The following is a 13916-nucleotide window of genomic DNA, read 5'->3' on the forward strand; positions in this document are numbered from 1 at the left end:
GCTAAGGTAGACTGGGAGCAAAAACTTTATGGTGGGACAATTGAGGAACAGTGGAGGACTTTCAAACTGATCTTTCACAGTGCTCAGCAAAAGTCTCTATCAGTGATAAGGAAGACCTGTAGAAAAAGAGATAATCAGCTATGGATATTGTCGTGGTTCCCCAGGACGACAACTTATGTAGCCCGATTGAAACAGAGAGTCTGAGTTGTAATCTTCCAAGCAGTAGACTTTATTTTCCAGTACAAGAGAATAAAGCCGGGATGTCCGGAGCATTCCACAGAGCCCTCGGCTTACAGTCTTTTAAGTACATTTCAGCTCCATATCTCAAGATTCTTATCTTGTCTTTACAATGCGACCTCGTTTAGCCACCATTGTTTCTGTACTGACCCCTTATTTACCTTGCTTGAGATTGGTCACCCATTGTTACGTCTCTTTTCCTCTCGAAACCATGGTAGTTACATCCTTTGCCCTTATCTTTACGACTCTGCTTGTACAACGATAGTGGTTTAGCTGACTTAGGCCGAATGTGAAGAAAAACATGCTCACTTTATTCTTTCCTGCTTGTTACGATCATATATTAAGCTGGACAGCTGTATAGTACCCATTGTCTCCCCAAGTGACTGCTGTTTGCATTTGCTAATAAGTAACTGCTATACTACTTCTCTGGGTCTCCTGCTCTGATCACATTTGCTACACTTGATTATATTAGGTTACAAATCAGCTATACTTGATTACCCATCCCAATTCTACTTACCCATCCTAATTCTACTTCAAGGAAAACACTCTAATACTATCCGTGATTCCATATTTCATACCCAGTTTAGGTACAATTATTCAGTACAAATTCTCTGAGTACTAACATGCTTACATATTGAGTACAAATTTCCTTACAATATCTAAGGAAATAAAGGAGGGTATCAACTTGAAAGAAAATGCATACACAGTGGCAAAGATTAGTGGGAACCTAGAGGTCAGCAGAAAGCCACGAAAAAAGCTATAAAGAAAAGTAAGATGAATTATGAGAGTAAACTAATTCAGGATATTAAAACAGACAGCAAAAGTTTCTACAAATATAAAAAAAGAGTGGCTAAAGTAAACATTGGTTCTTTAGAGGAAGAGAAGGGGATGTAATAACTGGAAATGAGAAGATGGCTGAGGCACTGAACAGGTATTTTGTGTCGGTCTTCACAGTGGAAGACACAAATAACATGCCAAAAATTGATGACAGGAAGGCAGGTGAGAACCTAGAAACTATCATTATCACAAAAGAGAGAGTGTTGGGCAAGTTAATGGGGCTAAAGATAGGCAAGTCTCCTGGTCCTGATGGAATGCATCCCTGGGTACTAAAAGAGGTGGTGGGAGAAATAGCAAATGCACTAGTGGTAACTTACCAAAATTCACTGGACTCTGGGGTGGTCCCCGCAGATTGAAAAACAGCAAATGTGATGCCACTATTTAAAAAAGGAGGTAGACAAAAGGCGGGTAACTATAGGTTGGTTAGCTTAACTCCTGCAGTAGGGAAAATGCTTGAATCTATCATTAAGGAAGAAATAGCAAGACATCTGGATATAAATTATCCCATTGGTAAGACACAACATGAAGAGAAGGTCATGCTTGACTAATTTGATGGAATTCTTTGAGAACATTACATGTGCAGTGGACAATGGGGAACCTGTGGATGTGGTGTATCTGGATTTCCAGAAGGCATTTGACAAGGTGCTGCACCAAAGACTTCTACATAAGATAAAGGTACATGGTGTTACCGGTAATGTACTACTTTGGATAGAGGATTGGTTAACAATCAGAAAGCAAAAACTTGGGGTAAATGGATGTTTTTCTGGTTGGTGATCAGTGACTAGTGGTGTGCCTCAGGGGTCAGTGTTAGGACCGCAATTGTTTACGATTTACATAGATGATTTGGAGTTGGGGACCAAGTACAGTGTGCCAAAATTCACAGATGACATTAAGATAGGTGGCAGAGCAAAGTGTGCAGAGGACACTGAAAGTCTGCAAAGGGATACAGATAGTCTTAAGTAAGTGGGTGAGGGTCTGGCAGATGGAGTACAATGTTGGTAAATGTGAGGTCATCCATTTTGGTAGGAATGACAGCAAAATGGACCACTATTTAAATGGTAAAAAATTGCAGCATGTTGCTGTGCAGAGGGACCTGGGTGTCCTTGTGCAGGAATCTCAAGGAGTTGGTTTGCAGGTGCAGCAGGTAATTAAGAAGGCAAATGGAGGTCTGTCCTTTATTGCTAGAGGGATGGAGTTTAAAAAGTGAGGTTACATTGTAGCTGTATAAGGTGCTGATGAGGTCACGCCTGGAGTACTGTGTACAGTTTGGGTCCTCCTTACTTGAGAAAGGATATATTCGCATTGGAGGGGGAGCAGAGGGGATTCACTAGGTTGATTCTGGAGTTGAGAGGGTTGGCTTATGAGGAAAGACTGAAGACTGGGGCTATACTCATTGGAATTCAGAAGAATGAGGGGAGATCTTATAGAAACATATAAGATTATGAAGGGAATAGATAAGATAGAAGCAGGGAAGTTGTTTCCACTGGCAGGTGAAACTAGAACTAGGGGACATAGCCTCAAAATAAGGGGAAGCAGATTTAGGACTGAGTTGAGGAGGAACGTCTTCACACAACGGGTTGTGAATCTGTGGAATTCCCTGCCCGGTGAAGCAGTTGAGGCTCCCTCATTGAATATTTTTAAGGCAAGGATAGATAAATGTTTGAACAGTAAAGGAATTAAGGGTTATGGTGAGCGGGCAGGAAAAAGGAGCTGAGTTCACAGAAAGATCAGCCATGATCTTATTGAATGGCGGAGCAGGTGCCATAGCCCCCACTGCCCCCGCCCCACCGCCAACTGTCCCCCCGCCAACTGCCCCCCCGCCCCCACTACCCCCGCGCCCGCCCCACCGCCCCCCCAACTGTCCCACCGTCCCCCCGCCCCCCCACCAACTGTCCCCCCGCCCCACCGCCCCCCCACCAACTGTCCCACCGTCCCCCCGCCCCCCCACCAACTGTCCCCCCGCCCCACCGCCCCCCCACCAACTGTCCCCCCGCCCCACCGCCCCCCCACCAACTGTCCCCCCGCCCCACCGCCCCCCCACCAACTGTCCCCCCGCCCCCAGCCAGGTCCCCCCGCCCCCCCCCCGGTCCCCCCGCCCCCCCCCGGTCCCCCCGCCCCCCCCGCCCCCCCCCGGTCCTGTGAACCCGTCACAATACCCGACTGATTGATGACAGCTCTGGACCAATAGGAAGCGAGGGGGCTGGGCTGTGCGGCTGGTCCTTTAACCAATCAGAGTAAATGAGGGGCGGTGATACGCCTGGCGCATGCGCAGTGCGAGTAATGGCGGTGAGCAGCGGGTAATCTGATGTCCATCGGTGAGTGGCGGCTGGGAGAGGGTGATGGATCTGGCGGGTGGGCGGAAAGACTTTGTAAACATGTTGTGTAAACCGCAAATCAGGTGAGATAATTTCCTGGCCTCCCGTTTATTCCGAGCGGAGCCGCTGAGTTGACGGCCACCATGTCCCAGCGCGCAATGTGCGTCTGCGTCATCTTAGCGAGGGACAGTGCGGAGTCTGCGCAGTGGCTGTGTCTGATTGGGGGTGGGGTTGAGGTTCTTCAATGGGAATGGGAATGGGAATAACTTGTCCAAGAAACTGCTTCGAATTCTCAGCAAACTCCACAGCAACGTTATAAACAAACTTCTGTCAGCCAGACTCAGGAGATGTCAGGTCAGGTGACCAGATGCTTGGACAAAGAAATAGGATTTATGGAAAATTATTGTGGACGAGAGATTGAGAGGACCACAAAGGGAATTCCAGAGTTTTTTGTTGATAGAACATTCCAGCGCAGTACAGTCCCTTCGGCCCTTGATGTTGCGCCGACCAGTGGAACCAATCTAATGACCCTCTAACCTAAACTATTCCCATGTTATCCATATGCCTATCCACTGACCATTTGAACACCCTTAAAGTTGGCAAGTCCACAACTGCTGCAGGCAGGGCATTCCACGCCCTTACTACCCTCTGAGTAAAGAACCTACCTCGGACATCCGTCCTATAATTACCCTTAATTTAAAGCTATGTCCCCTCATGTTAGCCATCACCATCAAGGAAAAAGGCTCTCACTGTCCACCCTATCTAACCCTCTGATCATCTTGTATGCCTCAATTAGGTCACCTCTTAACCTTCTTCTTTCTAACAAAAATAACTTCAAGTCCCTCAGCCTTTCCTCATAAGACCTTCCCACCATTCCAGGCAACATCCTGGTAAACCTCCTTTGCACCCTTTCCAATGCCTCCACAGCCGCCTTATAATGCAGCGACCAGAACTGTACGCAATACTCCAAGTGCGGCCACACCAGAGTTTTGTACAGTTGCAACATGACCTCACGGCTCCGAAACTCAATCCTTCTACCAATAAAAGCTAACACACCATACACCTTCTTAACAACCTTGTCAACCTGGGATCTATGCACATGTACACTGAGATCTCTCTCTCGTCGACACTACCAAGAGTTCTTCCATTAGCCCTATATTCTGTACTCCTGTTACTCTTATCAAACTGAATCACCTCATACTTTTCCGCATTAAACTCCATTTGCCACCTCTCAGCCCAGCTCTGCAGCTTATCTATGTCCCTCTGCAAAGTGTAACATCCATCCTCACTGTCTACAACTCCTCCGACTTTGGTGTCGTCAGCAAATTTACTAATCCATCCTTCTACACCCTCATCCAGGTCATTTATAAAAATGACAAACAGCAATGGCCCCAAAACAGATCTCTGAGGTACACCACTTGTAGCTGAACTCCAGTTTGAATATTTCCCATTAACCATCACCCTCTGTCTTCTATCAGCTAGCCAATTCCTGATCCAAACTGCTCAGTCACCCTCAATCCATGCACCCTCAATGCATCTGCATTTTCTGCAATAGCCTACCATGGGGGAACCTTATCAAACGCTTTGCTAAAATCCATATACACCATGTCAACTGCCTTACCCTTATCCACCTCTTTGGTCACCTTCTCAAAGAACTCGATAAGGTTTGTGAGGCATGACCTACCCTTCACAAAACCGTGTTGACTATCCCTAATCAATTTATTTCTCTCTAGATGATTATAAATCCTATCTCTTATAATTCTTTCCAAAACTTTGCCGACAACAGAAGTAAGGCTCACTGGTCTATAATTCCCAGGATGGTCTCTACTCCCCTTCTTGAGCAAGGGGACAACGTTTGCTATCCCCCAGTCTTCCGGCACTATACCTGTAGCCAGTGATGACATGAAGATCAAAGCCAAAGGCTCTGCAATCTCCTCCCTCACCTCCCAGAGAATCCTAGGGTAAATCCCATCCGGCTCAGGGGACATATCTATTTTCATACACTCAAGAATTGCTAACACTTCCTCCTTATGTACCTCAATCCTGTCTAGTCTAAAAGCCTGTATCTCAGTATTCTCCTCGACTGCATTGATTTTTTTCCTGCGTGAATACTGACGAAAAATATTCATTTTTTCTCCTCCCTCTTCAAGCTCCACGCACAACTTCCCACTACTGTCTCTGACTGGCCCTAATCTTGCCCTAACCAATCTTTTATTCTTGACATACCTATAGAAAGCTTTAGGATTTTCCTTGATCCTATCTGCCAAAGTCGTCTCATGTCCTCTTTTAGCTCTTCTTAACACTCTCTTTAGCTCCTTCCTGGCTAATTTATAACTCTCCAGTGCCCTAACTGAGCCTTCATGTCTCATTTTTACATAAGCCTCCTTCTTCCTCTTCACCAGAGATTCAACTTCCTTAGTAAACCACGGTTCTCTCACTCAAACAAAGAACAACACAGCACGGGAAACAGGCCCAACGAGCCCGTGCCGCCATCTTAACAATGTGTTTTTCCTCCTCCACCCTTGACCCATGTCTATGCTTATGGTAACCCCATTGGAAACCAGATTAAGGGGTGAATAATTTAGGGACAATTTGTTTCACCAATCAGCCTAAGAGCACATCTTTGGGGTGTGGGAGAAAACTGGAACACCCGGAGGAAATCCATGTATCTGCACAGCTAACAGTGATAGTCACTGAGCTGTTGTGGTGCCCATCTGCTGGTCCAGTTTTAAGTGTGCACAAACGACGCGAAGTACCAGGCTACTCTCGAAACATCCAAGAGCAGCCCACGCACGACCCACTGTGTGTGTGCCCCTCGTTAGACAACAAGGTGGACCGATGTACCTGTGGAGTAAAAGAGAAAAACATCAACACATGTAACAGTTGATTTCCAGGAACGTCCTGAGGCTCTGATCCTTATTTAAAACAGTCTCCTATAACCCTCCATCCCTGTTTCGCTCACGTGTCTATCTAAGTAAACCTTAAACAAGTCCAGCGTGCCTGCCTCCACCACCTTACTTGGCAGAGCATTCCATACCCCCACGACCCTCTGTGTGAAAAACCTCCCTCTAGTATCCAAATTATACCTCTCCCCCCTCACCTTAAGCCCATGGCCCCTTGTGATATTTGTCTCCAATCTAGGAAAAAGCCTACCACTGTTTACTCTATCTATACCCTTGATTATCTTATACACCTCTATTAGCTTGACCACTTCCTCCCTGCCTGACAGGTACATATTTATCAAGGACTTGCAGTAGCTGCTCCTTGAATAAGCTCCACATTTCAGTCGTTCCCAGCCCCTGCAGTTTCCTACTCCAACCTATGTATCCTAAATCTCGCCTAATAGCCTCATAATTTGTCTGACAAATTTACTGGAGTTCTATGAGGATGTGTCTAGGGCGGTGGATAGAGGAGAGCCGGTGGATGTGGTCTTTCTGGATTTCCAGAAGGCGTTTGACAAAGTACCTCACAAGAGGTTATTGCAGATGGTCGAGGGACATGGAGTTGGGGGTAGGGTGTTAGCGTGGATAGAGGATTGGTTGTCAAATAGGAGGCAGAGAGTGGGGGTCAACGGGTGCTATTCAGATTGGCAGATGGTGACTAGTGGAGTGCCCCAGGGGTCGGTGCTGGGGCCTCAGCTATTCACCATTTATATAGATGATCTGGAGGAGGGAACCGAGTGTAGGGTGTCGAAATTTGCTGATGGCACCAAGATTGGGGGAACGGCAAATTGTGCGGAGGGTGTGGAGAGTCTGCAGAAGGATCTAGATAGGCTGGGCGAATGGGCCAGGAAATGGCAAATGGAATTTAATGTTGGCAAGTGTGAGGTGGTCCACTTTGGTAGGAATAATGGTAGGAAGGACTATTACTTACGTGGCGAAAAACTGCAGCAGGCGACGGTGCAGAGGGACCTCGGGGTCCTTGTGCATGAGTCGCAAAAACCCAGCCTGCAGGTGCAGCAGGTGGTCAGGAAGGCGAATGGGATGCTAGCCTTCATAGCGAGGGGGATTGAATATAAAAGTAGGGAGGTCTTGCTGCAGCTGTATAGGGCATTGGTGAGGCCGCAGCTGGAGTACTGTGTGCAGTTTTGGGCGCCGCACCTGCGCAAAGATATTTTGGCCTTGGAGGGAGTGCAGAGGAGGTTTACTAGGCTGATACCGGAGTTGAGGGGGTTGAGCTATGAGGAGAGGCTGAATAAACTAGGCTTGTACTCATTGGAGTTTAGAAGAATGAGGGGAGATCTCATTGAGACGTATAAGATGATGAATGGGATGGATAGGATAGAGGTGGAGAGACTCTTCCCGCTCAAAAAAGACAGTAGGACTAGGGGGCACAGCCTCAAGATAAAAGGGGGGCGGTTTAGAACGGAGTTGAGGAGGAACTTCTTCACTCAAAGGGTGGTGAATCTCTGGAATTCTCTGCCCGTTGAAGTGATGGAGGCTGCCTCGCTAAATATTTTTAAGACGCGGGTTGATGGGTTTTTGATAAGAGATTAAGGGTTATGGGGAGAGGGCGGGAAGGTGGAACTGAGCCACGACAGATCAGCCATGATCTTTTTGAATGGCGGGGCAGGCTCGAAGGGCTAGATGGCCTACTCCTGCTCCTATTTCTTATGTTCTTATGTAATTACTTTTCCCCAGCTATAACTTCTGCCCTTCAGTATATACCTATCCTTTTCCATCAGTAAGGTAAACGTAACCGAATTGTGGTCACTATCACCAAAGTGCTCACCTACCTCCAAGTCTAACACCTGGTCTGGTTCATTACCCAGTACCAAATCCAATGTAGCCTCACCTCTGGTTGGCCTATCTACATACTGTGTCATGAAACCTTCCTGCACACATTGGACAAAAACTGACCCATCTAACGTGCTTGAACTATAGCTTTTCCAATCGATATTTGTAAAGTTAAAGTCCCCCATAACAACTACCCTGTTACTTTCGCACCTATCCAGGATCATCTTTGCAAACCTTTCCTCTACATCTCTGGAACTTTTTGGAGGCCTATAAAAAAACTCCCAGCAGGGTGATCTCTCCTTTCCTGTTTCTAATCTCAGCCCATACTACCTCAATAGACAGGTCTGCATCAAATGTCCTTTCTGTCACCGTAATACTGTCCTTGACTAACAATGCCACGCCTCCCCCTCTCCTACCACCTTCTCTGCTCTGACTGAAACATCTGAACCCTGGAACCTGCAACAACCATTCCTGTCCCTGCTCTATCCATGTCTCTGAAATGGCCACAGCATCGAAGTCCCAGGCACCAATCCAGGCTGCAAGTTCGTCCACCTTATTGCGTATGCTCCTCGCAATAGTGAATGCCGCAGGGATTGGTGCTGGGGCCTCAGCTATTTACCATTTATATAGATGATCTGGAGGAGAGGGCTGAGTGTAGGGTGATGAAATTTGCTGATGACACAAAGATGAGTGGAAAAGCAAATTGTGCAGAGGGTGTGGAAAGTCTGCAGAGGGATCTGGATAGGCTGAGCGAGTGGGCGAGGACCTGGCAGATGGAGTATAATGTTAGCAAGTGTGAGGTTATCCACTTTGGCAGAAATAATAGTAGGAGGGATTACTATTTAAAGGGCGAAAAGCTGCAGCATGCTACGGTGCAGAGGGACCTGGGGGTCCTTGTGCATGAGTCGCAAAAACCCAGTCTGCAGGTGCAGCAGGTGATCAAGAAGGCGAATGGTATGCTGGCCTTTATAGCGAGTGGGATAGAATATAAAAGCAGGGAGGTCTTGCTGCAACTGTATAGGGCACTGGTGAGGCCGCAGCTGGAGTACAGTGTGCAGTTTTGGTCGCCGCACTTGCGCAAGGATATTTTGGCCTTGGAGGGAGTGCAGAGGAGGTTCACTAGGCTGATACCAGAGATGAGGGGGTTAGACTATGAAGAGAGACTGAATAGACTGGGTCTGTACTCGTTGGAGTTTAGAAGGATGAGGGGGGGATCTTATAGAGACGTATAAGATAATGGAAGGGATGGATAGGGTAGAGGTAGAGAGATTCTTCCTGCTCAGAAAGGATAGCAGGACAAGAGGGCACAGCCTCAAGATAAGGGGGATGCAGTTTAGAACAGAGTTGAGGAGGAACTTCTTCACTCAAAGGGTGGTGAATCTCTGGAATTCTCTGCCCATTGAAGTGGTGGAGGCTGCCTCGCTAAATATATTTAAGTCACAGGTAGATAGGTTTTTGACAGACAAGGGAATTAAGGGTTATGGGGAGAAAGCGGGAAAGTGGAACTGATCCACTTCAGATCAGCCATGATCTTATTGAATGGCGGGGCAGGCTCGAAGGGCTAGATGGCCTACTCCTGCTCCTATTTCTTATGTTCTTATTGAAGTATACACACTTCAACCCACCCTTCTGCCTGCCAATACTCTGCTGCAACCTTGAAACCTTATCCATGACCTCCCTATTCTCATCCTCCTGTACATTGGAGCTACAATTCAGGTTCCCATCTCCCCTCTGAATCAGTTTAAACCCCCCTGAATAGCATTGGCAAATTTTCCCTCCAAGTTATTAGTACCCCTCTGGTTCAGGTGCAGACCCTTTTGTAGAGGTCCCACCTACTCCAGAATGAGCCCCAATTGTCCAAGTACCTGAAACCCTCCCTCCTGCACCATCCCTTTAGCCACGAGTTCAAATGTTCTCTCTCTCTCTATTCTTCTCCATGCTATCCCGCGGCACACGTAATAAACCAGAGATAACCACTCTGCTTGTTTTAGCCCTAAGCTTCCACCCTAACTCCCTGAATTTCTGTCTTACATTCCCATCCCTTTTCCTACCTATGTCATGGGTACCTACGTGAACCATGACTTGGGGCTGGTTCCCCTCCCCCTTAAGGATCTCGAACACTCGATCAGAGACATCACGGACCCTGGCGCCTGAGAGGCAACATACCAACTGCGAGTATCGCTCATTCCCACAGATTCTCCTGTCTGTCCCCTTAACTATGGAATCCCCAATCACTAATCCAGTTCTTTTCTTCCCCTTTCCCACCTGAGCATCAGGGACAGGCTCTACCCCTGAGACCTGTACTCCATGGCTTACCCCGGTTGAGTCTTCCTCCCCAACAGCATCCAAAACAGAGTACTTATTTTGGAGAGGAACAGCCAGGGGGGATCGCTGCTCTGACTGCTTCTTACCCCTTCTAGCAGTCACCCACGTATCACTTTTAGGAGCAACTATCTCCCTGTAACTTTTGTCGATAGCTGCCTCTGCTTCCTGAATGATTCTTAGTTCCTCCAGTTCCAGCTCCAGGTCCCTAACACGGTCCTCAAGGAGCTGGAAATGGATGCACTTCCTGCAGGTGTAATCAGCCGGGACACTACCAGTGTCCCTCACCTCAGGCATCCCATCGCATTGCCTGCACTGCCATCCTTGTTACATCCCTTACCAAGAAACAACAAAAAAACTTATTTGTACTCACTCTGAGTCACTCTCCTTTTTTTTAGGCTAGAGGAAGGGGGAGGGTGGGATACTCTACACGTATAGAGTATCAGGATTCTTCACCGTTCCAATTTATTGAGGTAATTGAAATCATGATTACCTGTGATGGAACAATTATAAGAGGAAATATTATATGTCACTGTACATATTTGTTTAAGAGGGACGCAGAAAGACCCGCCCAAAATTTTATTCAGATTTCAGCTCATGGTGGAGGGAGTATGTGGCGCTTTTCAGATTTAGGGAACGGGATATGTTCCATAGAATTGTCTGTTATGAATTTCTATCCTGTACTGACAGTGATATCTTTTGTAAACTCTTTTTACAGAGAATTAAAAGGAAGATTTACAGATGGGAAACTCAAACCAAGCATCAAATCAAAATTTGATAGAGTCACATTCCTCATGGCCTGAATAGTGTCAGCCATCAATGTGGAAAGAGATATGTTTGATTTTTTTTATGTCTGTGAGAAAACATTTCAAACATCATTCTGACTGGAAAACTAGTGAGACACACACACACACCAGAGTAATAATGTTCCAGTGAATTGACCAGTTACACAGCCTGAAAAATAATCTTATCATTCATGGTGCAGAGAAACTATACAGGTATTCTCTGCATGGACCACAATCCTACTGATCAACAAACCTGAAGAGAAACAAGAACACCAGCAAAATGGAGAAACCATGGAAATGTGAAGACTGTGGGAAAGGATTCAGTTATCCTTCCAAGCTGGAAAACCATCAACGCACTCATACTGGGGAGAGGCCATTCACCTGCTCCCAGTGTGGGAAGGGATTCATTCAGTCAGCCCAACTGTTAACACACCAGCGGTTTCACGCTGGTGACATAACATTCAACTGCTCTACTTGTGGGATGGGATTTACTCAGTCATCAGACCTGCTGAGACACCAGCGAGTTCACCTTGGGGAAAAGCCATTCAGTTGCTCCAGGTGTGGCAAAGGATTCACTCAGTCATCCAATCTGCGGAGACATCAGCAAGTTCACACTGGGGAGAGGCAGTTCACCTGTTGTGATTGTGGGAAGGGGTTCATTCGATCATCCCAACTGCAAACACATCAGCGAATGCACACTGGGGAGAGACCATTCACGTGCTCTGTATGTGGGAGAGGATTCACTGGGTCCTCTGACCTGCTGAAACACCAGCGAATTCACACTGAGGAGAGACCGTTCAGCTGTACTTCCTGTGGAAAGAGATTCAGGTCTTCAGCCAATCTCAATGTACACCAGCGAGTTCACACTGGAGAGAGGCCATTCAGTTGTTCCCAGTGCGGGAAGGGATTTGCCCAATTATCCCACTTGCAGACACACCAACGAATTCATAACTGACTATCGGAATGGGATGCTGGCCTTCATAGCGAGGGGGATTGAATATAAAAGTAGGGAGGTCTTGCTGCAGCTGTATAGGGCATTGGTGAGGCCGCAGCTGGAGTACTGTGTGCAGTTTTGGGCGCCGCACCTGCGCAAGGATATTTTGGCCTTGGAGGGAGTGCAGAGGAGGTTTACTAGGCTGATACCGGAGTTGAGGGGGTTGAGCTATGAGGAGAGGCTGAATAAACTAGGCTTGTACTCGTTAGAGTTTAGAAGAATGAGGGGAGATCTCATTGAGACGTATAAGATGATGAATGGGATGGATAGGATAGAGGTGGAAAGACTCTTCCCGCTCAAAAAAGACAGTAGGACTAGGGAGCACAGCCTCAAGATAAAGGGGGGGCGGTTCAGAACGGAGTTGAGGAGGAACTTCTTCACTCAAAGGGTGGTGAATCTCTGGAATTCTCTGCCCGTTGAAGTGGTGGAGGCTGCCTCGCTAAATATTTTTAAGAAGCGGGTTGATGGGTTTTTGATAAGAGAGGGGATTAAGGGTTATGGGGAGAGGGCGGGAAAGTGGAACTGAGCCACGACAGATCAGCCATGATCTTATTGAATGGCGGGGCAGGCTCGAAGGGCCAGATGGCCTACTCCTGCTCCTATTTCTTATGTTCTTATGTTCTTATGATTCTGATGTTATTGCTGCTGTTAATCACATCCCGGACTGAACATGTTCTGGACAGTTAGGGTTTGTTTCTGCTGATGTTAAACATCCGTGTAACTGGGCTGGAGTTTCATATAGTGAATTGTATTCTCGGGGCTGCGGTGTCACTTTAAGAACTGTATGTGATCTTTCCTTGTAATTCAGAAACTCTCATCAGAAATTAGTTTACAACAAGATTCTGAACTTTCACTCTAATCCTAAATTGATCTTTGATACAAACTCGACAATTCAGTGTCTGAAAGATTCACTGATTAAGATCTCCAATTAGAAAGTGCTGATTAATCTTAGCTGACAATTCTTATTGATTGCACATTACACACAGCAACATCTCCATTATCTACCAGAAAGAAAGGGAATGGGAATTCGTGGAGAGCTCACAAATGTTACCACTCTCCTGTGTGGTACAGGAATTCCTTTGGAATGGGAATGGAGACAAGTTCAATTCAAGTAATGGACTGTCAAAAATCACTGACTAATACTGTTATAAAATCTTCAGAAATTTATGGACTATTATAGAAATATTTCTTGCACTGTTCTGAAAGTTTCCAGAGCAGCTTGCTGGCTGACAAACACAGGACAGGTTTGTTATCTCTGTCAAGGATGTGTCTCTAGCACAGGCCCCAAAACAAGGCATAACTCTGATATGATTGGATCTTATGACCCACATGTAACCCAACTGCCTGTATATTGCTTCACGAGAGTAAAGTGATTTTGAAGTGATCCGTACGGCTCCAGTCCAACACCCACACTCTAGCTTGCACTAGTTATTGGTTCAGAGGAGACTACTGTCAGCCCTGGGGATCAGCATTACTCTCAGCTGAGCCAGTACCGCAATCTCACCTGTTATATATGTTTCATCTGCCTATTTAGTTAATGTACTATTTCTAATCTGTTGCTTCTTAATGAAATATTTGAAAATCACCAATGAATTTGACCCCCTTTTTGATAATCTGAGAGCAGGGACTAAAATCTTACACTTCTCCGTGAGAGGTTTGAGAACTGCAATAATCTAGAGCAATGATAAGG

The 13916-nt window shown here is 46.5% G+C and overlaps 1 protein-coding gene across 1 annotated transcript in view; it reads left to right on the forward strand.

Moving 5' to 3' along the window:
- LOC145357379 (uncharacterized) overlaps positions 1-13916 on the forward strand; it is a 101048-nt gene that overhangs the window by 55594 nt on the left and 31538 nt on the right. Inside the window, 1 exon segment of the mRNA XM_080210698.1 lies at positions 11433-12182. Coding sequence (XP_080066824.1) covers positions 11433-12182 — 750 coding nt within the window.

This window comes from Carcharhinus amblyrhynchos, chromosome 23, assembly GCF_965287045.1.
Source record: "Carcharhinus amblyrhynchos chromosome 23, sCarAmb.v2.hapA, whole genome shotgun sequence".
In the NCBI taxonomy this organism is placed as follows: domain Eukaryota; kingdom Metazoa; phylum Chordata; class Chondrichthyes; order Carcharhiniformes; family Carcharhinidae; genus Carcharhinus; species Carcharhinus amblyrhynchos.